This window comes from Hyperolius riggenbachi, chromosome 6 (genome assembly GCF_040937935.1).
Source record: "Hyperolius riggenbachi isolate aHypRig1 chromosome 6, aHypRig1.pri, whole genome shotgun sequence".
In the NCBI taxonomy this organism is placed as follows: domain Eukaryota; kingdom Metazoa; phylum Chordata; class Amphibia; order Anura; family Hyperoliidae; genus Hyperolius; species Hyperolius riggenbachi.
The window spans coordinates 244011966-244036670 of record NC_090651.1 but is presented as its reverse complement, the minus strand read 5'-3'; the positions used below and the strand labels follow the sequence as shown (position 1 = coordinate 244036670).

The window sequence follows — 24705 nt, the reverse complement described above, 5'->3', positions numbered from 1 at the left end:
ATACTTTCACATGTACCAGCTCATATGTAGCGAGGACAGAACATTCAGAAATATACGCTTTCCTACATACTTCACCTATATTTAGCAGAAGATCAACAGGTTTCATCAGTAGCTTTCCTGTATAAAATCAACAACTGTGAAAGGCTCTAATTCACACCTGATGATTGCAATTTACAGGGCAATGACATCATCACACTGCAACAATGTCTCTCACATTAGAATAGCTTATAGGTTAAGTAAGCAGAAAAACAATCATCTTGTAAGTGATGATTCAGCAGCACCACTGGCTGCAAGTAAATAGGTGGGTTTTAATCGCTTGGAGATTTTAGTTATTTGGAACCAATTAGTGTAGGTGTTATCAAATCATTTACAATGCATCATTTCCAAATAGGTACTCAGTCTGACACTTCTAAGAATACTTTTAAAGGCAATCTGCAAGCAACATTTTAATTTCCGTTTCGGCTAAAGTTACTCACTGGGGGCTGATTCACAAAGCTTTTCTGTTGAATTATCTCACCTTACTTATTAAACCAAACCTGAAGCGAAAATAACTTATGATATAATGAATTGTATGTTTAGTACAGCTAAAAAATAGAACATTAGTACCAAAGAAAGTATTCTCATGTTGTTTTCCAGTACAGGAACAGTTAAAACACTTCAGTTATTATCTATGCAAAAGTACTTCTCTGAGCTCTTCAACCCATTGGGTTGGATACAGTCCTGTTTTCTGAAGCACTTAAAGTACAAATTAAGCAAGTGGGATGTGCAGGCTGCCACATTTATTTCCTTTTAGGCAATACCAGTTACCTGGCTATCCTGCTGATCCCCTGCCTCCAATACTATTAGCCATAGACCCTGAACAAGCATGCAGCGGATTAGGTGTTTCTGACATTATTGTCAGATCCAACAAGATTAGCTGCATGCTTGTTTCTGGTATTATTCAGACACTACTGCAGCCAAATAGACCAGCAGGGCTGCCAGGCAACTGATATTGCTTAAAAGGAAATAAATATGGCAGCCTCCATATTCTTCTCACTTCAGTTGTCCTTCAAAGCTGTTTAAAACCCTGACATAATATTCAATAAAAACATGTTTACCTACTTTTTATATGTCATACGGTTATCATATTTGCATTTGTGCATAAGTATTATTATTCATTTAGAAGTTATTGGTTTCTAAAAGTACAGTTTTTTGCTTTGTGAGCTGACTTTGCATTTAATTAATAACTGGTTTTATTTGTTGCTGTTTTGCAGGGAGACAAGCTTTGAGTGTCTCTCTGTCTCCAGCAGCTCCTGCACAGTCAGAGAATGTGTCACATTCCTCACTTGTTATCTTGTGTTTACTTAAATGTATCATTATGTAAAATTCGGCTGCGGCAGGATTTCTCTGCACGGAACTTTCAAGCTCTGTGTGTAACCCTTCGAATGCTGGTCTAGTAAAAAAAAAAATGCCGGTTGCATATATTATGCTGTAAATAATGTTTTAGGGCAAAGTTGAAATGCAGGGTTATATTCCACTTTAAGCAGCCAAGAGACAGCCTCAGATAAGGCTTTACTGCAGGAAAGTTCAAAGGGTCATTATTTCTTTGTTTTATAGTTTAAAAGACAGCGGCCCATATGCAATTCACTTTTTCTCCTAGGAGATAATTTTTCATCTTGTATTTTAAGTCTTTTTCAACTCTTTGCAATAAGGAAGTACCAAAAAATAAGTGAAAAAGTGCTATCAAAATTATTCCGAGTATTTTCTTGCTGGTGGTTTTAAAAGCATTTTATTGACTCATTTGAAAATATCACCTTAGAGAAAACTCAGGTTAAAAAAGTTAATTACATGTGGGCCAGAGTGTGCTTTTAAAACTGCAACTGTGACAGAATGATGCAATTTTTTAATTTTTTTCTTGCTTCTGTTTTTTTTAAAAAGCCACATAACTGAACATAAAAATATGAGACTCTTTTCTTTGCTACTAATGTTCTATTCCTTATTCATACTACATACAATTTATTATATTATAAGTTTTTTTTTTTTTTTTTTGCTTCCAGTTTGCTTTAACTCATGATTTCTCTCTACTTAACTAACTTAAAGGGAACCTGAGACGAACGTTCTCTAAAAAATGAAAAAAGATGTCATACATACCTGGGGCTTCCTCCAGCCCCATAAGCCTGGATCGATCCCACGCCGGTACCGGGTCCCGTCACTTCCGCCGGATGCGACCAGTTGTACGCATGTACAGGGGCTCCCTCCGGCTCTGTACGCATGCGCCTGCGCAGTATGGAGGGAGCGCACTGCGCTTGTGTCGACTGGCTGAAATTACAGGACCTGGTACCGGCGGACTGAGGCAGCGGAGGGCAGCGGCGTGGGAGCGATCCAGGCTTATGGGGCTGGAGGAAGCCCCAGGTATGTATAACATCTTTTTATCTTGGTCTCTGGTTCTCTTTAATGCATGGTTGATTTCTCCTTATGGTGGCCAAACATCAGGCGACTTGGCAGCCGTCCGACCATGCGCTTCGATAATTATAATCGGAATTGGATAAATATCAGTCCCGCCAAATGCATGCCCAACTGGCAATGCGACCGATTTCGGCCCCAAATTGGTTGCATTAATTGGTTGCATTAATTGGTCAGACGTGCTGCAAGATATAGGGCCAACTTGCTCTATCGGGTGCATGGCGGTAATGGCGAACGACACCTGGATGAGCAACGAAAACCCCGACGCTGTCCCCCCTAATGTTTAATGTGCACCCGGTGCCCAGTGCACTCTATACATTACCTTTCCGTGGCTGTCGCTGGCTCTGGGTACTGTACTTCATCCATACACACGCCCCACGTGGTTGCTAAGTAACCCGGGCACGTGTGTGTCGTCACGTGGGGCGCGTGTATGGACAGCGGCGGCAGCCTGGAGTAAGCAGCGGCCACGGACAGGTAATGGACTGGGCACTGGGGGGCACATTAAACATTAGGGGGGAGACTTGTTGGAGCCTGTGCAGACGATGCTACGCCATCTTTTTCAGGCGCTGAAGCTTATCCTGATGGCTCGGAATAATCCAGTTTCACTTTCTAAAAACACTTGGGATTTGCAAATTCACACTTATTTGAAAGTTGAGAAGTTGATATATTTGCATAGAGGCGCCCTCATAAATTCGAAAGTAATTGGGCAGGGTGGCTTGATACTCTGAGATTGCCAGATCAAGACCTGATCCGAGACAGAAGTTTTGGTGGCTCTACTTGAGTTGTGTTTGGTTTCAAGGTGCGTTTGTAGTTTCTTGGGGGCCTCTGATCGGTGGCCATTCGGAGGCGGCCTGGTGATGCGCTGATCCACCTTTGCGCAATTTTGAATTTTTACTTGGTAGCACACCTAGGCTATGCATATGCATAATTTAGGATTAGTGTTAGGGCCTGTCCCATGGGGGATGACTTCTTCGCAGTGGGAGGGCCGAGTACTTAATAAGTTGCATGCAAGCTATTACGGAAACCAACATCCTCCAATGGTAGACAGGTGCATTTATTTGAATGCTGAGTGTGTATTTTATCCCACTAGTGGGGCTTGCACTCTCAAGCAAGTAGTCATAAGGATGCAATCTGTTTTTAAGTAGCGTTGTTCCTTTTCTCGCCTTGAGTTGTGATATAGCAGGTAACTTCTCCTCAGGAATAGAGCTTTGTGTTACATACCATTTTTCTATCTCTCATTTTGGAGTTTCTTGTTCTATATTCCCCAATTTAATTGTTTGTATTTTTAATGCTTTGTAGCGGCTGATCACTGGGTAATGCTTTGTTGATATACTCTGCTGTATGGTATATTTTTGCATTTACTGGACTGTGTTCATTTTCTATTTTTAAAATAAAGGTTGATTGAAAAAAAATTAGGAATGAAGTGGCGGGTTGACGAAGCGGCTGATGCGGCATCACAAGGCCAATTCTGGATCGATTTCAGCATGAAATTGATTGGGAATCTGTCAGCGGTGTATGGGCAGCTTACAGACTTCTCTATAATCAGATTCAATTAGAGAGAGTTGTCTCCTGGACGAATCTGCCTATACATCTCTTGATGTATGGATATCTTTATTTGACTTAACTCATGACTTAACTCATGATTCATCTCTCCTTATCTGTTTATCTCATGAATTATCTCTCCTTACATTAGCTTATTTGTTGGGGCAAATTTACTCCTACTGTCTTGTTGAGGCCGGACTGTATGACAGGAAGTGAAATGAATGCCCCCCCCCCCCCTTCTTCCCCCCAAACAGAGGCAAAGACAGCAATAAAGCATAATGTATTTTAACCCTTCTCATTCAAATGTAACCTACAAGAAAGAGTTTGGCTTGTTTGTGTAAATTCAGCCTAACACAGAGACGATAAAACATATTGTTAAAAGTGGGTCTCTAGGAAATGGCCATCATTCTTTAGCTGCTCATAAATGACACAAACTGTCAGCATTAGAGAATCAGAAGAGACCAAAATCCTGTACAAGTTCATTTAGTGTACTTTAGCAGTTAATATGAAATTAAGGACCCCAGGCAAAACATACATCATCCCCAAAGAAAGACACTTCTGCACCCCTGTATTCAATATTGTATTATGTGATTGCCTTACCTGTTATGGACGTGGTTTGGGAGGAGACTGGTGGAAGGGGTGAAATCTGCCTGATCCAAGGTCTTGATAGGAGACTTAAATGGAGTGTCTGAATTTTTGGATCTGAAGGCACTGAAGTCGTGGGTTCCCAGCATAAGCTCTGTAGCTTCTTGAATCTTACCCATATCAAGGCCGCTAGGGGAACAAGACATGAAACAGGAAAATGTAAACTAATGGTAACTGGACATATGTTTTTTATAAAGTTATTTTTAGTACTAAATATTGCATATTGATATATGGCAATAAAAAAAATCCTTTCCAATTAAAAGTGCAATCTTTTGTGGTCAACTTCTGCAACAACATGTGGTATGAATCCTGCTGATGGTATTTGTTCACCAAGTACTACCGTGAATCCGTGAATAATTAAATCTTTCATTCACAATCCTGACCCTTCTCTGATTAGTTTCTAGGAATACAAATTATTTCTGATCATTTACATTTTTTTCATGAGTAATTTTGCTCCTAAAACGAATTAAGACAGGCTTGGAACAGTAGTCTGTGTGTCATTTAACATGGCTAGGCAACATTAGTATGATCTCAATTCAAATCACTAACAACCTCTGTAGGAGTCCAGATTCCCTAATCATTATATTTCTGTAGAGAAGTAGATTACCTACAATAAACTGTAAAATCCAGACTCAAACTGAACAAGGTGGAGGATTAGAATTGTGAAAGAAGACGACAGACTCCGGAACTCTCCAATACAAGCTTACTTTATTCAACACGTTGCAGCAGATATAAACAACTGCCCCTGGTCTACAGCTGTGTCACATGCTCAACCATGCCTCATCAGGACACACGGGTCCTGAGGTGGAGAATTGGGACTTCCCATTTTCAAATTCAATTGAGATCTCACACACAACCACAACAGCAGCACGGTGGCATAGTGGGCAGCCCGGTGGCGTAGTGGTTAGCACTCTCACCTTGCAGCGCTGGGTCCCCAGCCAGGGCATTATCTGCACGGGGTTTGTATGTTCTCTCTGTGTCTCTCTGGGTTTCCTCCAGACACTGGTTTCCTCTCCACCCCAAAAACATACAGATACGTTAATTGGCTTCCCCTAAATTGGCCCTAGACTATGATACATGCACTACATGATACATACATAGACATATGACTATGATAGGTACTAGATTGTGAGCCCCTCTGAGGGACAATTAGGTGACAAGACAGTATACTCTGTACAGCGCTGCAGAAGATGTAGGGACTATATACAGTGGTGTAAAAAACTATTTGCCCCCTTCCTGATTTCTTATTCTTTTGCATGTTTGTCACACTTAAATGTTTCTGCTCATCAAAAACTGTTAACTATTAGTCAAAGATAACATAATTGAACACAAAATGCAGTTTTAAATGATGGTTTTTATTATTTATTGAGAAAAACAACTCAAAACCTACATGGCCCTGTGTGAAAAAGAAATTGCCCCCTGAACCTAATAACTGGTTGGGCCACCCTTAGCAGCAATAACTGCAATCAAGCGTTTGCGATAACTTGCAACGAGTCTTTTACAGCGCTCTGGAGGAATTTTGGCCCACTCATCTTTGCAGAATTGTTGTAATTCAGCTTTATTTGAGAGTTTTCTAGCATGAACCGCCTTTTTAAGGTCATGCCACAACATCTCAATAGGATTCAGGTCAGGACTTTGACTAGGCCACTCCAAAGTCTTCATTTTGTTTTTCTTCAGCCATTCAGAGGTGGATTTGCTAGTGTGTTTTGGGTCATTGTCCTGCTGCAGCACCCAAGATCGCTTCAGCTTGAGTTGACGAACAGATGGCCGGACATTCTCCTTCAGGATTTTTTGGTAGACAGTAGAATTCATGGTTCCATCTATCACAGCAAGCCTTCCAGGTCCTGAAGCAGCAAAACAACCCCAGGCCATCACACTACCACCACCATATTTTACTGTTGGTATGATGTTCTTTTGCTGAAATGCTGTGTTACTTCTACGCCAGATGTAACGGGACACGCAGCTTCCCCAAAAAGTTCAACTTTTGTCTCGTCGGTCCACAAGGTATTTTCCCAAAAGTCTTGGCAATCATTGAGATGTTTTTTAGCAAAATTGAGATGAGCCTTAATGTTCTTTTTGCTTAAAAGTGGTTTGCTCCTTGGATATCTGCCATGCAGGCCATTTTTGCCCAGTCTCTTTCTTATGGTGGAGTCGTGAACACTGACCTTAATTGAGGCAAGTGAGGCCTGCAGTTCTTTAGATGTTGTCCTGGGGTCTTTTGTGGCCTCTCGGATGAGTTTTCTCTGCGCTCTTGGAGTAATTTTGGTCGGCCGGCCACTCCTGGGAAGGTTCATCACTGTTCCATGTTTTTGCCATTTGTGGATAATGGCTCTCACTGTGGTTCGCTGGAGTCCCAAAGCTTTAGAAATGGCTTTATAACCTTTACCAGACTGATAGATCTCAATTACAGTACTTTTGTTCTCATTTGTTCCTGAATTTCTTTAGATCTTGGCATGATGTCTAGCTTTTGAGGTGCTTTTGGTCTACTTCTCTGTGTCAGATAGCCCCAATTTAAGGGATTTCTTGATTGAAACAGGTGGGGCAGTAATCAGGCCTGGGGGTGACTACAGAAATTGAACTCAGGTGTGATAAACCACAGTTATTTTTTAACAAGGGGGGCAATCACTTTTTCACACAGTGCCATGTAGATTTGGAGTTTTTTTTCTCACTAAATAATAAAAACCATCATTTAAAACTGCATTTTGTGTTCAATTATGTTATCTTTGACTAATAGTTAACGGTTTTTGATGAGCAGAACCATTTAAATGTGACAAACATGCAAAAGAATAAGAAATCATGAAGGGGGCAAATAGTTTTTCACACCACTGTAAATACTAAATAATAATAATAACCACAATCTTTAATTGTTTTTTTTTCTATTAGAGGCATGCACAAAGGGTATCTCCCAACCCTCTGGAGATCTTTTAGAAATCCTACACGGAATAGAGAGTGAGTATGCAGACCCAGAAATGATATCTTTTTGGGTAATGTACTAGTGCTTCCCGAGTATATATTTCAACCCTAAACCCCCTGCCCCTTATAGTTAGTTGGTACACAGACCCACACACAGTTCTGGGAGAATGGACAGAGGAGACAGGAAATACCTTAGATGGAAAGGAGACAGCAAGGGTAACATCACTTGTTCACACCCCATACATATATTCCTAAGTTCAGGAGATAGAGATCTACTTGGTACGGTATATAACCCCCAACTTGATAAGCCAAACATATTTCCACATCTTCTATGAGAGCTTCACCAAGCTGCTGTGAACAAGCATAAAGTCTATGTGAAACAGCTGTCAGCTATTCAGCTTCAGTCCTGACCACCCACATGCCTGGGACTCTCAGTGTTATTATTATTTAGTATTTATTTAGCGCCAACATCTTCCACAGCACTGTACAGAGTATTTTGTCTTGTCACTAACTGTCCCTCAGAGGGACTCACAATCTAGTCCCTACCATAGTCATATGTCTATGTATGTATCGTGTAGTGTATGTTTCATAGTCTAGGGCCAATTTTTTTAGAGGGAAGCCAATTAACTTATCTGTACATTTTTGGGATGTGGAGTGGAAGGAAACCGGAGCACCCAGAGGAAACCCACGCAGACACAGGAATAACATTCAAACTCCATGCAGATAGTGAGCCGGCTGGGATTCGAACCAGGGGACAAGCTTTGCAAGGCGAGAGAGCTAACCACTACGCCAAGATAATAAAAGTGTTTATTTATGCACCCCATCTAGAAAACAAGTAATACATTACAATTCAATTAAAAGGGATTAAAAATGCATCCACTTAATGAGCTGTGAAATTTGCCTTCTTAAAACAGAAGGAAATTTGCAATAATTCAGCTATAAGTAAACATTGGTGGTTACCCACAATGCTCCACTACTGAATATGCAAATTATCCCTTTTCGCCCTTGTAAGCAAGGCAAGCATCCAGAACTGCTGGTGTATAGCAAGCCTATTTATTATAGCTTTAAATATTACACAGCCACATCAACCCCACATGTAAACAGCCTGTTTCTGGCTTTTGCCCTCATCAGTACATGGCAGAGATTGATGGGAAAGGGCTTGGACCAGCACAACAGAGTATCCAAGCAGCTCAGGGCAGGGCCGGGCCAAGGCATAGGCTGGAGAGGCTCCAGCCTCAGGGCACAGTGTAGGAAGGGGCGCAGAATTCATTCAGCTGTCATTCCCAATTGTGTTTGAAGCAGAAAGAAATAAGAAAAGGGGATACATGGCAGTGACTGCAAGCCAGATAATTAGATATTAAGGTGTTGGGGAGGTTGTGGGCCCTGTGGCGCCTCTTAGTCTAATAGCAATCAGTGTGTGATGCCTGGGGTGGCAGGGATGGAGGGGCGCACTTTGGTGTCTCAGCCTTGGGTGCTGGAGGACCTTGTCCCGGCCCTGGCTCAGGGTGACCCAAACCACTAGGAATGTGTAGGGGGATAAAAGAGACCAAAAAGCCCTCCTACCAATAAGCAATGCTAGGTGAAATTTGCCTTCTTAAAACAGAAGGAAATTTGCAATAATTCAGCTATAAGTGAACATTGGTGGTTACCCACAATGCTCCACTACTGAATATGCAAATTATCCCTTTTCGCCCTTGTAAGCAAGGCAAGCATCCAGAACCGCTGGTGTAAGATGGTAAATTACAAATTTAATTCTCATTGAGTTCAATGAAATCAACAAGAAAATTGTTATTTTCTAGTCTTACCTCTCACTTGCAGCCCAGCACAAATTCCTTTCAAACACTGGTAAATCTCGATACTTGCCTCCAGTTGCTAGGCGGTAAGTGTATGTACGGGACAACGCCTTATGCTGAGCGTGGAAGTCATTGCTTACGCGAATGGCCTTCAAGACACTTCATGGAAAACACATACAAATTAGATTTAGTAATAGAAAAGTATGTGAGCGTCTACATTTTAATATTAATTTGCATTCTAAAAAACAGTATTTGCAATTATTTAGCTTTATGTGAGCAAAACAGAACTTCCACGATGCATCACTTCTGCTCAATGAGTGAATATGCCGATCAGTCCTTAAAAAGAAAAACACACACCCTGAACCACTGGTTTACAGTGTGCTTATAGCCTAATTATTTTACATAGTTTTACTAATCCAACTTGCAGACTGTAGCGGTTTCAGGCTAAATTGGCCTTCATTGGTGCAAGGCAAACATTAATATGGCCCTATGGGTAGGACTTGAGAAATTGGGCTTTGCAGAAAACAAGCTTAGTTACTTAGGCTCGTACCTAGTTGAGTCACGGTGAAGAAGTACCACTAGGATTATGTATCCCAGTGGTTCTGGTTCAGAATTACTTAACTTGGAACTCTGATGTGTCCACATCACATTGACATGAGTTAGCTTGAGTTGCTGCTGTGAGAGGTCTATGACGTAGTAGATGGGGCCGGGGACTATCATAGAGGAAGCGGCTGCCAGCTCTGAAGGTAACATGTGCGGTGGCCGCGGGGGTGGGGGACAAGGGGGACTAAAGAGGGTGGGAGGCGGGGGGAATGCTGCTCCAGGGCCAATGCCGCCTGATGAACCTGAGTCATCTGGTGTCATGGGCCAACCACCCCTGGGGGTACAAAACACAAAAGTATAAAAGCACGCACAATATTACAATATAATTCAGGCCAACAAGGCCTACAAGCCTGGATATATATACACCTATTGGTCGGTGGAGCGCTATCTCATTGGTAAATTCAGTAAAGATAGCATAAATAAAAGAAGCGCTCAAAAGTCCAGTCCCAATACTCAATAGGATGTATAAATTTCAGATATCTCACGCAGATTGTAAAACAGCAGTTTATATAGGGCAAGTGGCACCTGAATACCACCCCCCTAAGTGGAATGACTCACCAGATGGAGCGGCCTAGATGGGCCCGTCTGCGCCTCAGGGGTATTGGCCACCCCTCAGCCTCTCTGGCAATCCTCCTCCACAACGTATCTCCGGACAGGTTAAAGCCTCAAAAAAAGCACAGCTAACGCTTCACATAGCGTAAAAGGGGGAGACTTTCCCAAATTTATTATAAAAAATAAGAAGCAGGATAAAAACAAAGTTACTAGTGCGGTTGGGGACTGGGGAGTTAGCGACCATAAGCCTACATGCACGGCAGGCCCTACGAGGGTAAAAGCCTGGTGTTTGCCAGGGATTAGTCAGGGGTCGTGGGGGATCTACGCAGCTAGGTGCCAGGTGGTCCTTAAGGTTCCTAGCACGTCTATATATGAACTGGGGGTGTACAGGTAAGTGACTCCTGAGAACTGGATCCTGCTGCAAGATGGCCCAATGCCTATTTATGATGTCTTCCACTGATTTAAATTGACTGTTATAGCCTGTTAAAAACGCAAAGTCCATAGACTGGTTTCGATGGCCCCTAGGCAAGAAGGTCAAGGTCCTGTCAGTATCCCCAATAGCTTGTCTGTGATACTGTACAATAGTGGGGTCATAGCCCTTTTCAATAAAACACTCAGCAAGGAGGTTGGACTGTGTAGTATAGTCTTCTAGAGTGGTGCAGTTCCTCCGCAAACGGATGTGTATAATGTTTTTTACATTTTGGTCTTTGATTCTTACCTGTATGCCATTGTATTTGCTGATTTTTTATATTTTTTATATATTTTTTATGTTTTATTGCTTGCGAAATGTAAGCGGCGCGGGAGTGGCTTAGGAGTTAGCTACCACGGCGCATAACGCTATAAATATATGCTGCTCTAATGGCTCCGTAGCCCCTGATGAGTCGCCATAGCGACGAAACGCGTAGGGCGGAGCTACGGAGCAGCGTGACGTCTGACGTCACCGGACGCGGTGTCTAGTCGACGCATGCCACCTTTGTTTGGACTAGCGGCGGTTTTGTAACGGGGGTACTGTACGTGCGGAGTGCGAACCTATGATCCTGCTAAGGCTTATGGTCGCTAACTCCCCAGTCCCCAACCGCACTAGTAACTTTGTTTTTATCCTGCTTCTTATTTTTTATAATACATTTGGGAAAGTCTCCCCCTTTTACGCTATGTAAAGCGTTTGCTGTGCTTTTTTGAGGCTTTAACCTGTCCAGAGATACGCTGTGGAGGATTGCCAGAGAGGCTGAGGAGTGGCCAATACCCCTGAGGCGCAGACGCGCCCATCTAGGCCGCTCCATCTGGTGAGTCATTCCACTTAGGGGGGTGGTATTCAGGTGCCCTATATGAACTGCTGTTTTTACAATCTCCGTGAGATATCTGAAATGTATAGACTCTATGGAGTATTGGGACTGGATTTTTGAGCGCTTCTTTTATTTACACCCCTGGGGGTAGCCTACTTTGTAAGTTTGTATGGGCCTTCAAGTATGACACAATGAGATAAACGTGTGCGTATAGTACCAACTTAGAACTTGCCTGTGCTTCTTTTTCACTTATTTTGTCATTACAAGGGTTAATAAATCAGTGTTTAATCTCTGCACTCCTGAAAACTAATTAGAGGCAATAAAACCTCTGTGTTGCTGAGCTAACAGGACAGCAAGACAGTGATGAAAAAGTTCAAAAGGTCATCACTTCTCTGTGTGGGTACTGAATAAACAGCAGCCATGTCAGTGTGATGTTACATTTGGTTGAAAGTTATAAGATAAATTCATATAATGACTGTATATAAAGTATATACAAATATCCAGATAAAACATTTGTTGTTAATCTTCCTCTAAGACTACATGTAATAAAAATAATATTTGAACAATTGGTCCAAGTTGCATGCAGTGTACGTAGTCTAGACTTCCCAATGCGTGGGGTCCTCAAGGCACATGGAGCAAGCGTGTTCTCTCTCCCTCCAAGGTAAGAGCTGAACAGTCAGTACTATAGCGCTAATTAGTTACTATGGGAACGGCCCTTTGTGTGTGAGGGATGCATTACGGACAGGAATGTACAGTTTTCTGTGTTCACAAGCCAGGAATCATTGCCGCTCTGTCTCATCTGTTAGCAACAATAAACATGGCCTGCATTGCCCACTTATCTCGTTACTGAATTTTTCCCCACTGCCACAGGCATCTGCTATGGATTTTAGAGCCGTGTGCTTTACTGACCTCAGAACAAGCTTTTCCTCGTATAATTAAAGATAGAAACATCTGTAAAGCAAAGCACTTGACTTTTGGTTCCTCAATCAGGGAATACAGGCTGGGGGCAATTCTTAAATGCTGTACCTATTATAACATTCCATGGTACTTCAGGGGTCTAAAAATCAGGGAATAAAAGCAATATGGAATGCTCTGTGCCAATGTAGCCATACTTCCCACACTAGCTTGGTCACGTAAAGCGGACCTAGATTCTGAAAGCAAGGAGACATTTACAAGCAAATATTTTGATTATACCTTCTGAATGTATGGAGGTTATAAGCCTTCCAAAAGCCTATTTTTGGGTAGTAACCCCTCCAATTCAGTGATGTACCACTGTCATGCTGCATCACTGACTTGAAGTTCCTCCTGGAAGATGGACAAACCTGCTTAAAGGACCACTCCAGAAAAAAAAGTAAGCAGTTAAAATCTGACCAAACCGACAGGTTTTGGACTGGGTCATCTCCTCATGGGTGATTCTCAGGGTTTTCTATGTTAGTAAGATACCAGCCAGTCTTCCTAGTCACTTGCATACTGTTTTGTCAGTTACACTTAGCAACTTCCATTCAGGAAATGCTTTTGAAAACAAATAAAATCCTGAGAATACCCCATGAGGAGATAGACTAGTCCTGTCAGATCGGTCAGGTTTTAACTGCTTACATTTATTGATGGAGTGGTAAATACTGACAAAGGGTTCCCAAGTCTTGTAATACCGCACTATGATCACAGCAGTCAGTTGTCCCCCACCCCCTCCCCCCAGACAAGCGCATGCATGGGTAATCAGATACAGAGGGTTGCTCTTTGATGAAAACAAATTAGAACATCTACCCATATAGACAGGAGAATAATAAGAAATGTTTCCTTTCTATTGCTGCAATGATTTACTCCACCCTTTACCTCTTCAAAAGACTTCTTATTATTTGCACAACGTGATGGGTAACTTACAGTATATGTTTGGATTCCCAGGATTTTATAAATTAAGGGAAGGAAAAAATAGGTCCAATACAATAGTCTGCTAAATCACTGTCACGTGACCAAGCTTGCATTTCACTTGTTGAAGACTAAACTTCAGACAGGAAGGCCCACAAACAGCATACGTATATGTACGCTGCTACACATTAACTTGAAGAAACTGGAGAGCCACCTGTTTTAATTTGTGCTACTAGACTAGGAGCCAGCAATAGACCACCACATAGACCTCTGCAAAATCATACACTGATTGCTGTCTCATGCACATATAAATTTTTATTACTGCCTTAGCTTGCTTGATACTGAATCACCACACATTAAAATCACATACATTTAAAATCACTACCTGGCCAGGAGCGCTATTAATTCATGTGTGGGACCAGACCCATGTATATATGTTGCGTCATCGCCCGGCCTAAGCCTATGCATAAAACGCTAAACACCACATGGGTCAATACGGTCCTCAGCCCACCACCGCTACACCCTGCACACTGTGCGCCGCTGACTCAAACAACACCCTCACTGCACGGGATGTGCATCTTCAAAAGGATGGCTCAATACGGAAGTCCGCCTCGGAGGGATTAGACTAAGTATACATGTAGAGATCCGCCTCGTGGAACACACTGGGGCCTGCTATCCATCTACTCTTGAACAAGTAGAGTCACAGAAAAGCTTGCGGTACTTGCGCGTTTAGAAGGCGGACTCCAGTCCGCTTGGCTTCCAGACTGCAGTGCACTGAGTCGCTTGTTCACGTAGATGTCTCCAATGTCACTCTCCTCAGAGGCTTCTTATCTCCTGGTTCCTGGCTTGTAGCTCTTGCTTGATGCAGCTATGGATCCCGGCAGTGTGGAGTATCGCTCAGCGTGCCGGCATTTGCACGTGGAAGGCCAGCGCGAGCACTCCTGCGGTAGCCACGCCTACCGACGCGTTTCGCCCCACCCACGGGGCTTTTTCAAGGTAGCGGATAGCGGAAGGTCTAAGCCTCTCTCCTCTTATATTCATTGACTCAAAGCTCCACCTCCAGCTTCTATTCTCCATGGCAACAAGTGCCTCCATTGATTCACATTTCCTAGCAGCGGGGGTGGTGGCTAGCAACAAGGAGAGATATGCTCTATCCATGCTCAATCATTATACTCAAATGTCTTTTTTTTGTGGGGGGGTAGCTTCAGTGGCAATGATGTGTAGCAATGATACTCTGATCATTATTTATATATTGATTTTCCAAAATTTTTTGGACATTTCCGCATCAGCACAAGGAAGTGGATCATCACTGCTACAGGAAGTATGCCAGATTCAAATCGGTGTTCAAGCCTCTAGGTGTTAATGTTCCTAGACGATAAATCCAGGTTTGTTCAATCTTGTACAGATCCTTTTCGATATCGCCACCTCTAAAGGGAATACGTTGTTTAATTATACCCTTAAATGTCAGGCCATCAGGTCTGCCATCATGGTAATCCCTAAAATGTTTCCCAAGGGGGCTGTCTAGATCTTGATTGCGGATGTTTCCAATATGGTCACCAATACGCTTGCTTAACCGATTTTTTGTTTTGCCTATATACAGGAGATTGCAAGGGCATCTGATAGCATAAATTACCCGGGTTGAGTTACAATTGATATTATCACGTATGTCAAACGACATCAATATATAAATAATGATCAGAGTATCATTGCTACACATCATTGCCACTGAAGCTACCCCCCCACAAAAAAAAGACATTTGAGTATAATGATTGAGCATGGATAGAGCATATCTCTCCTTGTTGCTAGCCACCACCCCCGCTGCTAGGAAATGTGAATCAATGGAGGCACTTGTTGCCATGGAGAATAGAAGCTGGAGGTGGAGCTTTGAGTCAATGAATATAAGAGGAGAGAGGCTTAGACCTTCCGCTATCCGCTACCTTGAAAAAGCCCCGTGGGTGGGGCGAAACGCGTCGGTAGGCGTGGCTACCGCAGGAGTGCTCGCGCTGGCCTTCCACGTGCAAATGCCGGCACGCTGAGCGATACTCCACACTGCCGGGATCCATAGCTGCATCAAGCAAGAGCTACAAGCCAGGAACCAGGAGATAAGAAGCCTCTGAGGAGAGTGACATTGGAGACATCTACGTGAACAAGCGACTCAGTGCACAGTCTGGAAGCCAAGCGGACTGGAGTCCGCCTTCTAAACGCGCAAGTACCGCAAGCTTTTCTGTGACTCTACTTGTTCAAGAGTAGATGGATAGCAGGCCCCAGTGTGTTCCACGAGGCGGATCTCTACATGTATACTTAGTCTAATCCCTCCGAGGCGGACTTCCGTATTGAGCCATCCTTTTGAAGATGCACATCCCGTGCAGTGAGGGTGTTGTTTGAGTCAGCGGCGCACAGTGTGCAGGGTGTAGCGGTGGTGGGCTGAGGACCGTATTGACCCATGTGGTGTTTAGCGTTTTATGCATAGGCTTAGGCCGGGCGATGACGCAACATATATACATGGGTCTGGTCCCACACATGAATTAATAGCGCTCCTGGCCAGGTAGTGATTTTAAATGTATGTGATTTTAATGTGTGGTGATTCAGTATCAAGCAAGCTAAGGCAGTAATAAAAATTTATATGTGCATGAGACAGCAATCAGTGTATGATTTTGCAGAGGTATATGTACGCTGCCGGTGAGTTGGGCGCAGAGGGGGCTGAACGATGGCTCACCCTGCTGCCGCTCTAATTCCTGGCGACATTAAATACTATTCCTCTTCTTCACTTAAAAAAATAAATAAATAAACTACCGGTATTCTCCTTCCAAGTCGTAGCAACTTGGAGGGAGCAGTCATTTGGAAATTACACAAAGTGCCCGAATTACTCATGCGCAGGACTATAGACTCAGGAGCTACGCAGCCTGCTAAAACCACCACAAAGAGCAACTGAAAGCTGCAGCAGTAAAGGCCTGGCAGAGCAGAAGGAAACCCAGCATCTGGTGATGTCCATGAGTTCAAGACTTGAGGCTGTCATGACCAGCAAAGGGGTTTCAACCAAGTAATAGAAATGAATATTTTATTTCCAGATAATTAATTTAACCAATTACTTTTGGGCTCCTGTTATGAAGGCATTTTTGTGTTAAAAAATGCTTTAATGCTTTAGTTGCCTCACATTTTCAAATGATCGTTTTGTTCACCCTGCTGAATTAAAGCTGAAAGTCTGCACTTCAAACTGCGTCTGAGTTGTTTCATTTGAAATTCATTGTGGTAATGTACAGAACCAAAATAAGAAAAAAATTGTCTCAGTCCAAATATTTATGGACCTAATTGTAGGTTGAACTTTTTGTTTCCAGGTTTGGTTGCGCACTATAGACCGGGAAAGTGAAGTAAGTCTTTTTTATCTTTACACAGTGGCAGGAATAGGTTTGCAGCACTGGCATCCATGCATGCCACACAAGATGCCCATTTTCCTATTTATGTGCCAACAGGGACTGCAAGACAAACATCAGTATTTGGCCTAGTGTAGCAGTGAGCAGCTGAATGAAGGAGACAAGGTGTAACTGGTCACTGTAGTGAGGTTCATTGTTTCCCCCCTAAATAATAGAACAAAGTCCATTTATCTGTTCATCTCATCACACTCAGGGTATAAATGGCTATTTATTGGATTATATTGGGTCCATCTGCTCCCCCCAAATGGCAAATATAATCTGACCCACCTGATGGGCTCTGGTTTTAGGTGTAAGTTTAATGCTTCCACCAGCACGTCCTCTGAGAATGGAAGCTTCCCCGCAGATCTCTCAATGTCCACATGAGCAGAGTTGCAGAGTCCATGGACTCCAGAGTCTGTGCGGCTGGAGATGAAAAACGTTGGGGTCCCAACAGGTCTCAGCTTCTGTAATGCCATCTAGGGATGAGAAGCAGCAAAGGCCTACATAAGGAACTACAGGCAAATGTATCTGCTACACAGACAAACGACTAAAGAGTGTATTTTAAACTGTGCAAAGCGTAATTACTAATCATCATTCTTTGTACTGAAGTAAACTTGTAGCAAATTAGCAATATATTCTGTACATAATGCCAAAATATTCTGAAATGATAAGCAGCTCCAGAGATATAGGAAATGGATATGAAAATGAGATCTGTCCTTGAATAATGTAGCTCTGTACCTTTCCAAGTCTTCCTACAGGTTAACAAAACTGTTAATTACATTAAAGCAGGGGTCCCCAAACTTTTTCGGTCAAGGGCTGGGTCAGCATACTTCAGATTGCTGGGGGGCTGGAACATACATAAAATGATGATGAAAAACATTACATTGAATCTAGGTAGTGATTCCCCTCAATCATGCCCATAGGAGAACTCCCAGCAACAGCCATTCAGTCATGTGGTGCTTGGAGAACGTCTTCATGCACCAGACAGTGAAGCATACCCAGGTGACAACCTGCCGCCCAGCAGTGTCACCTGATGTGGAATTGGATTAGAAGCCAGCGAATGACTGCTCACTGGCTTCTACAGTATGTGGATAGGTAGTTCCAGCACTGCTATTCTATATGCGGGCCGCTGATATTTAAAGGTGCAGTGGGCCACATCTATAAGTTACACATTTTGTGTTTGGGGCCAGTGAAAAAGGTGAGGTCGCATTCAGCCCACGGGCTGTAGTTTGAGAACCACTGCATTAAAGGATCTAGGAAGCATGTGTGAGCGAGTGTGGCGGGAACTCAGAAATAGATAGCCATGCATGGTGTACATTTAACTACATGCAATCCCAAACTGGTTAATACGGACCTGTAGTCCCCTATGTAAAAATGTGGTGGTAGGCTGACCTATGCAATAAAATCATATAAATAGAGAACTCTAAAAAAGTTTCAAGGTGTGCTACATTAAAATGTTATCCCTGCTCCCCAGATAAACATGATCAAATGATATGGGAAGAAAGCACCCCAACACAGAACTCTGATGCCTATATACCCATTTTCCTGTCAATCTCAGATACTGTTATGTTAGTTCATAATAACTGAGCAATATAAAACATTGCCAAAAACAAAACTACCGGATATGGCATTTAGTACAAAAAAATCCTAAAATCAATCAAACAGGAAGGAAAAATAAAAATAAAAGATACAGGAAATGTAAAAAATATACAGATCAGTAGAAATGGTCATCAAGATGTTATTTTTTGTTGCTGGCATGTATGCAGTTTGGAATTGGGCCAAACAGTTTTTTTATGTGATAGATTTGCATACAAGACACAGAACATTTATATCCCCTTTTCTCCTGTCGGACTCAAAGCGCCAGAGCTGCAGCCACTAGGATGTGCTCTATAGGCAGTGGCAGTGTTAGGGAGTCTTGCCCAAGGCCTTCTACTAAATAGGTGCTGGCTTACTATACAGGAAGAGCCAAGATTCGAACCCTGGTCTCCTGTGTCAGAGTAACCAGTACGCTATCCAGTCACTTGTAAGGCTTTGATTTGCTAGTCATGATCATACATCATTTCTGTTTCTTGTGTTGGCTAAAGCAGGGAGCATCACAAGTAAATTAGGACTTTATAAAACTGTCATCTGATCCCCCATGAATTCTGCTATACAAAAGCAACTCTTCTCAGGTGCAATACCAAATGATTTGCCTCAGCGGATTCCACTTTCTACATGATTGTTCCAAATTACTAAAGTCAAAAGTTCAGCAGGATGGCCAGGCAACTGGTGCAGTTTCAAGAAGCAGTAATGATGGCAGCCTCCATATTCCTCTCTCACTACAAATGAGCTGTAACAGCAGATCTCACTGCAAGAGCTGCATCTCTCTGCCTTGCATCATACAGTTGTTGAGGCTGTAAAGGGGGCGGGAACCAGACTGACCTCTACCGCCTACAGATATGGAAGTCTGTGCAGCACATGAATGACGTAGGGGTTCTTTCAAAAGCAGTTTGACATCTGCTAATTAAGGAACTTATGAAGACAAATAAAGTTCTGCCCTCGAGTGCCTACACATAACTAGGAAAATATTTATATGTGGAGTTGGGTTTTGACAGTTCTGAGCACGTCATAAGGTCAGCACTAAGCATTGGTCATGGGATGGCAGCTGCACAAATGACACTCCTAAAACCCCCAGAACATGACATTTCTCAGGGAATATATTGTTTCCACCATGACACACAACAATACCATCCCCGCCTAATGAAAACCACATGTAATGCATAACACGAAGACACAGAAGTGAAATAATGAGTTCTAATTTCTAGTTCTGGTTACCAGACCAAACCCAGCCTGTTTGGGTTGTGTTCTGTGTATTTTCCTCCTTTGCTTCTAATGGATAAGAAAAATCAGCAGCTGCTGTTTCAAAACTTGTGTAAGGCCTAGTGCACACCGAGCGTTTTTTGGAGCGATCCGCCGGCCGCATCCGCCTGGAAAAACGCTTGGCTAATGTATTGCAATGGGATGGTGCACACCGGCGGTTTGAGGTTTTTGCCAAGCCGCAAACGCGCCTCCTGCTGCGCGTTTGCGGTTTCGGAAGCGTTTCGTCCTCAATGTAAAGTATAGGAAAAATGCAAACCGCTCTGAAAAACGCTACTTCAGAGCGGTTTGCCAGGCATTTTTGTTCAGTAACAGCTTTTACTGTAACAATATGTGTAATCTGCTACACAAAAACGCACCCAAAACCGCTAGGTATGTTTAGAAAACCTCTCTAAACATACCTAGAATCGCTCTGAAATCAGCTCCCAAAACCGCTAGCGTATTGCGGATCTGCTAGCGGTTTTGGTGTGCACTGGGCCTAAGACCACATTATCAATGGCGGTATTAGGTGGAATATATACAGTAGCAATATAAAAACATGATAAAATTACTTCAATATTTCCAGATTATTCCACAAAGCAACACTAAACAACAATTTAATAAATTAAGTCCAAGTTCAGGAATTTTTTTTAATTCAGTTTTGAATAGGTTTGTGTTTTTATTGTGTTGTCTCTGTCCCGCTTTCCGGAAATATCCCTCACTTCCGGCCCCACTGAAATTAGGCGAATCTGTGGGTAGGTCCAGAACAGAGTAAAATGGTTTTATGGTGAGTACATACAGTCCTGGCCAAAAGTTTTGAGACTGACAAAAATATGAGTTTTCACAAAGTTTGCTGCTAAACTGCTTTTAGATCTTTGTTTCAGTTGTTTATGTGATGTACTGAAATATAATTATAAGCACGTCATATGTTTCAAAGGCTTTTATTGACTATTACATGAAATTTATGCAAAGAGTCAGTATTTGCAGTGCTGGCCCTTCTTTTTCAGGACCTCTGCAATTCGACTGGGCATGCTCTCAATCAACTTCTGGGCCAAATGCTGACTGATGGCAACCCATTCTTTCATAACCACTTCTTTGAGTTTCTCAGAATTAGTTGGTTTTTGTTTGTCCACCCAGCTCTTAAGGAATGACCACAAGTTCTCAATAGGATTAAGATCTGGGGAGTTTCTAGGCCATGGACCGAAAAATGTTACATGTCGGTCCCCGAGCCACTTAGTTATCACGTTTGCCTTATGACATGGTGTTCCATTATGCTGGAAGATGCATTGTTCTTCACCAAACTGTCGTTGGATTGTTGGAAGAAGTTGCTGTTGGAGGGTGCTTTGATACCATTCTTTATTCATGGCTGTGTTTTTTGGCAAAGTTGTGAGTGAGCCCACTTCCTTGGATGAGAAGCAACCCCACACATGAATGGTCTCAGGATGCTTTACTGTTGGCATGATACAGGACTGATGGTAGCGCTCACCTTTTCTTCTCCTGACAAGCCTTTTTCCAGATGCCACAAACAATCGGAAAGGGGCTTCATCTGAGAATAGGACGTTGCCCCAGTCCTCAGCAGTCTATTCACCATACTTTCTGCAGAAGATCAATCCGTCCCTGATGTTTTTTTGGGAGAGAAGTGGCTTCTTTGCTGCCCTTCTTGACACCAGGCCATCTTCCACTTAACTGGGGCAATATACTCTATACAGCGCTGAAGAATATTTCAGTGCTATATAAATACTACCACTACTAAATAATAATAATAATATGTGGGGTACCCTGCTTAGTTCTTATAACTGGAGTGGTTGGATATTGTATGATAGTGTATTGTGGTTTGAATCCTGACTGGGGACAGTACCTATTCAGTATGAAGTCCTTGGGCAAGACTTCCTTATACTGTATAGTGGCCCCTTATACGCGCCCTTAGTAGCTGCAGCTCTTGAGCACCTTTGAGTCCAACAGGAGAAAAGCGCTATATGAACTTTCAGATTATTATTATTATTCAAGAGTGACACAACTGCTTAATTCTGATATCCAGGGGCAAATGGCTGCTTAATTTTGATATATCTGAGGTGATTTGGCTGCCTACTTTTTATTATCTGGAGTTGTATATGGCTATTTAATTCTGATATTTGGGGGTACATAGCTGCTTGTAACCAAGGGAATTTCCTGACACAGTATTGATCAAACAATAAAAGCTACATTTAAAGGGAACCTAAACTGAGATGGATATGGATGCTTCCTTTTAAACAATACCAGTTGCTCAACAGTCCTGCTGATCTATTTAGCTCCAATAGTGGCTGAATCACACACCTGAAACAAGCATGCAGCTAATCCAGTCTGACTTCAGTTAGAGCACCTGATCTGCATGCTTGTTGAGGGGTTGTGGCTAAAAGTATTAGAGACACAGGATCAGCAGGAGAGTCCCACAACTGGTATTATTTTAAAAGGAAAAATCCATACCCTTCTCAGTTTAAGTTCCTTTAACCACCCTGGCGTTCTGATTAAATCGCCAGGGTGGCTGCGGGAGGGTTTTTTTTAAATAAAAAAAAAACTATTTCATGCAGCCAACTGAAAGTTGGCTGCATGAAAGCCCACTAGAGGGCGCTCCGGAGGCGATCTTCCGATCGCCTCCGGCGCCCAGAATAAACAAGGAAGGCCGCAATGAGCGGCCTTCCTTGTTTTGCTTATATCGTCGCCATAGCGACGAGCGGAGTGACGTCATCGACGTCAGCCGACGTCCTGACGTCAGCCGCCTCCGATCCAGCCCTTAGCGCTGGCCGGAACTTTTTGTTCCGGCTACGCTGTGCTCAGGCGGCTGGGGGGACCCTCTTTCGCCGCTGCTCGCGGCGGATCGCCGCAGAGCGGCGGCGATCAGGCAGCACACGCGGCTGGCAAAGTGCCGGCTGCGTGTGCTGCTTTTTATTTGACAAAAATCGGCCCAGCAGGGCCTGAGCGGCAGCCTCTGGCGGTGTTGGACGAGCTGAGCTCGTCCAGACCGCTCAGCAGGTTAAGCAATATAGGCCTCGATTCATAAAGCATTACCTCATGCGGTAATGCTGAAAACAGCAGACTTTACCGACCACTTAGCAAAATGTCAATTCATAAAGGCTGTTACCGCATGTAAAGCTGACATTACCGACCAGGGAGATAAATTACCGACTTGGCTGCAGTTACCGACAACACGTCAGTAAATTGTCAGCAAATGTCAATTCATAAAGCCTGCAACAAGCGGTAAGCCTGGCGGTAGTTACCAACACCTCTGGTGAGGTCTTAACAAGTTACCGACAGCTCTGACAGCTCTGATAAATGCAAAGTGAAGAGAGCCGAAGTCTGTTTGATTCATCTGTGGAGAGAGCCAGAGAGCCCTCTGTGTGAATCATTTGAGCAGGCAGGGAAAGACTGTGTGACTCATCTGTCTGAGTCATCAGTGGAGAGAGCCAGAGAGAGCTGTCTGTGTGATTCATTTCTGCAGGGCAAAGAGAGAATCGAGACACTGCTCTACTCTACCGCTCAATGGGCTGCAGTAATTTACCGACCTCCAAGGGCAGCTGGGGAAATCTTTATGAATTAGCACACAGACCGGGAAAATACCGAGTGCGGTATTTTCCCGACAAGATTTTTTTATCGCACTGCTGTTTATGAATCGAGGCCTTTAGCTCTCCTATTATGGGCCATGCACTCACTCAGGTAATGCATAGCGTTTGCAATGTTTCTTTGTCAAACAGGCTCTATCTACCTCACCCAGGGATAGAGGCAAACAGAGGCAGAAAAGCTGGGAAACTATCCTTATATTTAAGCTACAGAAACTCTGCTATCACACCATACTAGTGTCAATGTTACACAGAAAATTGTTCTCGCCAAATATTACTGTTAAAACCAAATAGTGTTATCTCTGATTTCAATATGTAGAGACAAAAGGAAGACAGAACGGGGGCCCAAATAGTGTATTATTGATGATGGTAATAGAATTACATTAAGCGGAAGAATGTTATACTCCCAAATACGGGTTGCCGCCACAGGCAACCACTATGTGCGCAAGAGGGGAATTCCACCCGGGCTAAGATGTCGCTTTCCGTAGATAGAAAAGGGGTAATAACACCCATCCACCAGGTGGGTATTCACATCACTTAGAAATTACAGAGGCACCAATAAAGCATAAAATAATTAAGAACAGTTTAACCACTAAAGCTGGCCACTAACGGTCCAATTTCTAGCGAAAGATCGTTCGAGCGATCAGAAATTCTGATCGGATTGGTTGTAAATAATCTCCATTGGTGGACACAATCGATTATGAACGAGTGAAAAAAATGTCGCCCGAATGAATTTTCGTCAAATGAAAATTCGGATTTTCTTGGTGGTCGTGATAGATAGGAAGCAATGGTTGGTTAGTTGATGGTGTAGTGAACGATTTTTCGTCCGATCATAATTTCTGATCGCTCCAACGATTTTTCGCTAGAAATTGGACCGTTAGTGGCCAGCTTTAGGTCTATCTAGATGGATATATCTGTCCAGATAGCCTGCCCTGCTGCAGCTGAGCCATGCTACATACATTTTTTTTAATTACATTTAAAATTATCTGTTTACCTCTCCACTCCAAAAAAACCCAAATAGAATTTTTAATATAAAAATAAATTTAAAAAATTACAATTAAAAAAAAAAAAAAAACTAACAAATAGTTACCTAAGGGTCTGAACTTTTTTTATTTTGCATGTCAAGAGAGTATATGAGTATAATTTTTTACATTATAAGCGTGTAAATAGTGATGGACGCAAATTGAAAAAAACGCACCTTTATTTCCAAATAAAATATTGATGCCAT

At 42.8% G+C, this 24705-nt stretch overlaps 1 protein-coding gene across 4 annotated transcripts in view; it reads right to left on the bottom strand.

Annotated features, from left to right (window-relative positions):
* Nucleotides 1-24705, bottom strand: part of PUSL1 (pseudouridine synthase like 1) — a 151268-nt gene that overhangs the window by 54649 nt on the left and 71914 nt on the right. For all 4 annotated transcript variants that reach the window (XM_068240602.1, XM_068240604.1, XM_068240605.1 and 1 more), the window contains 3 exons: nucleotides 17338-17525; nucleotides 9348-9494; nucleotides 4585-4758 (listed from right to left, as the gene is read on the bottom strand). In XM_068240602.1, the coding sequence (XP_068096703.1) occupies nucleotides 4585-4758; nucleotides 9348-9494; nucleotides 17338-17525 (509 nt within the window). The remainder of the gene's footprint in view (nucleotides 1-4584; nucleotides 4759-9347; nucleotides 9495-17337; nucleotides 17526-24705) is intronic.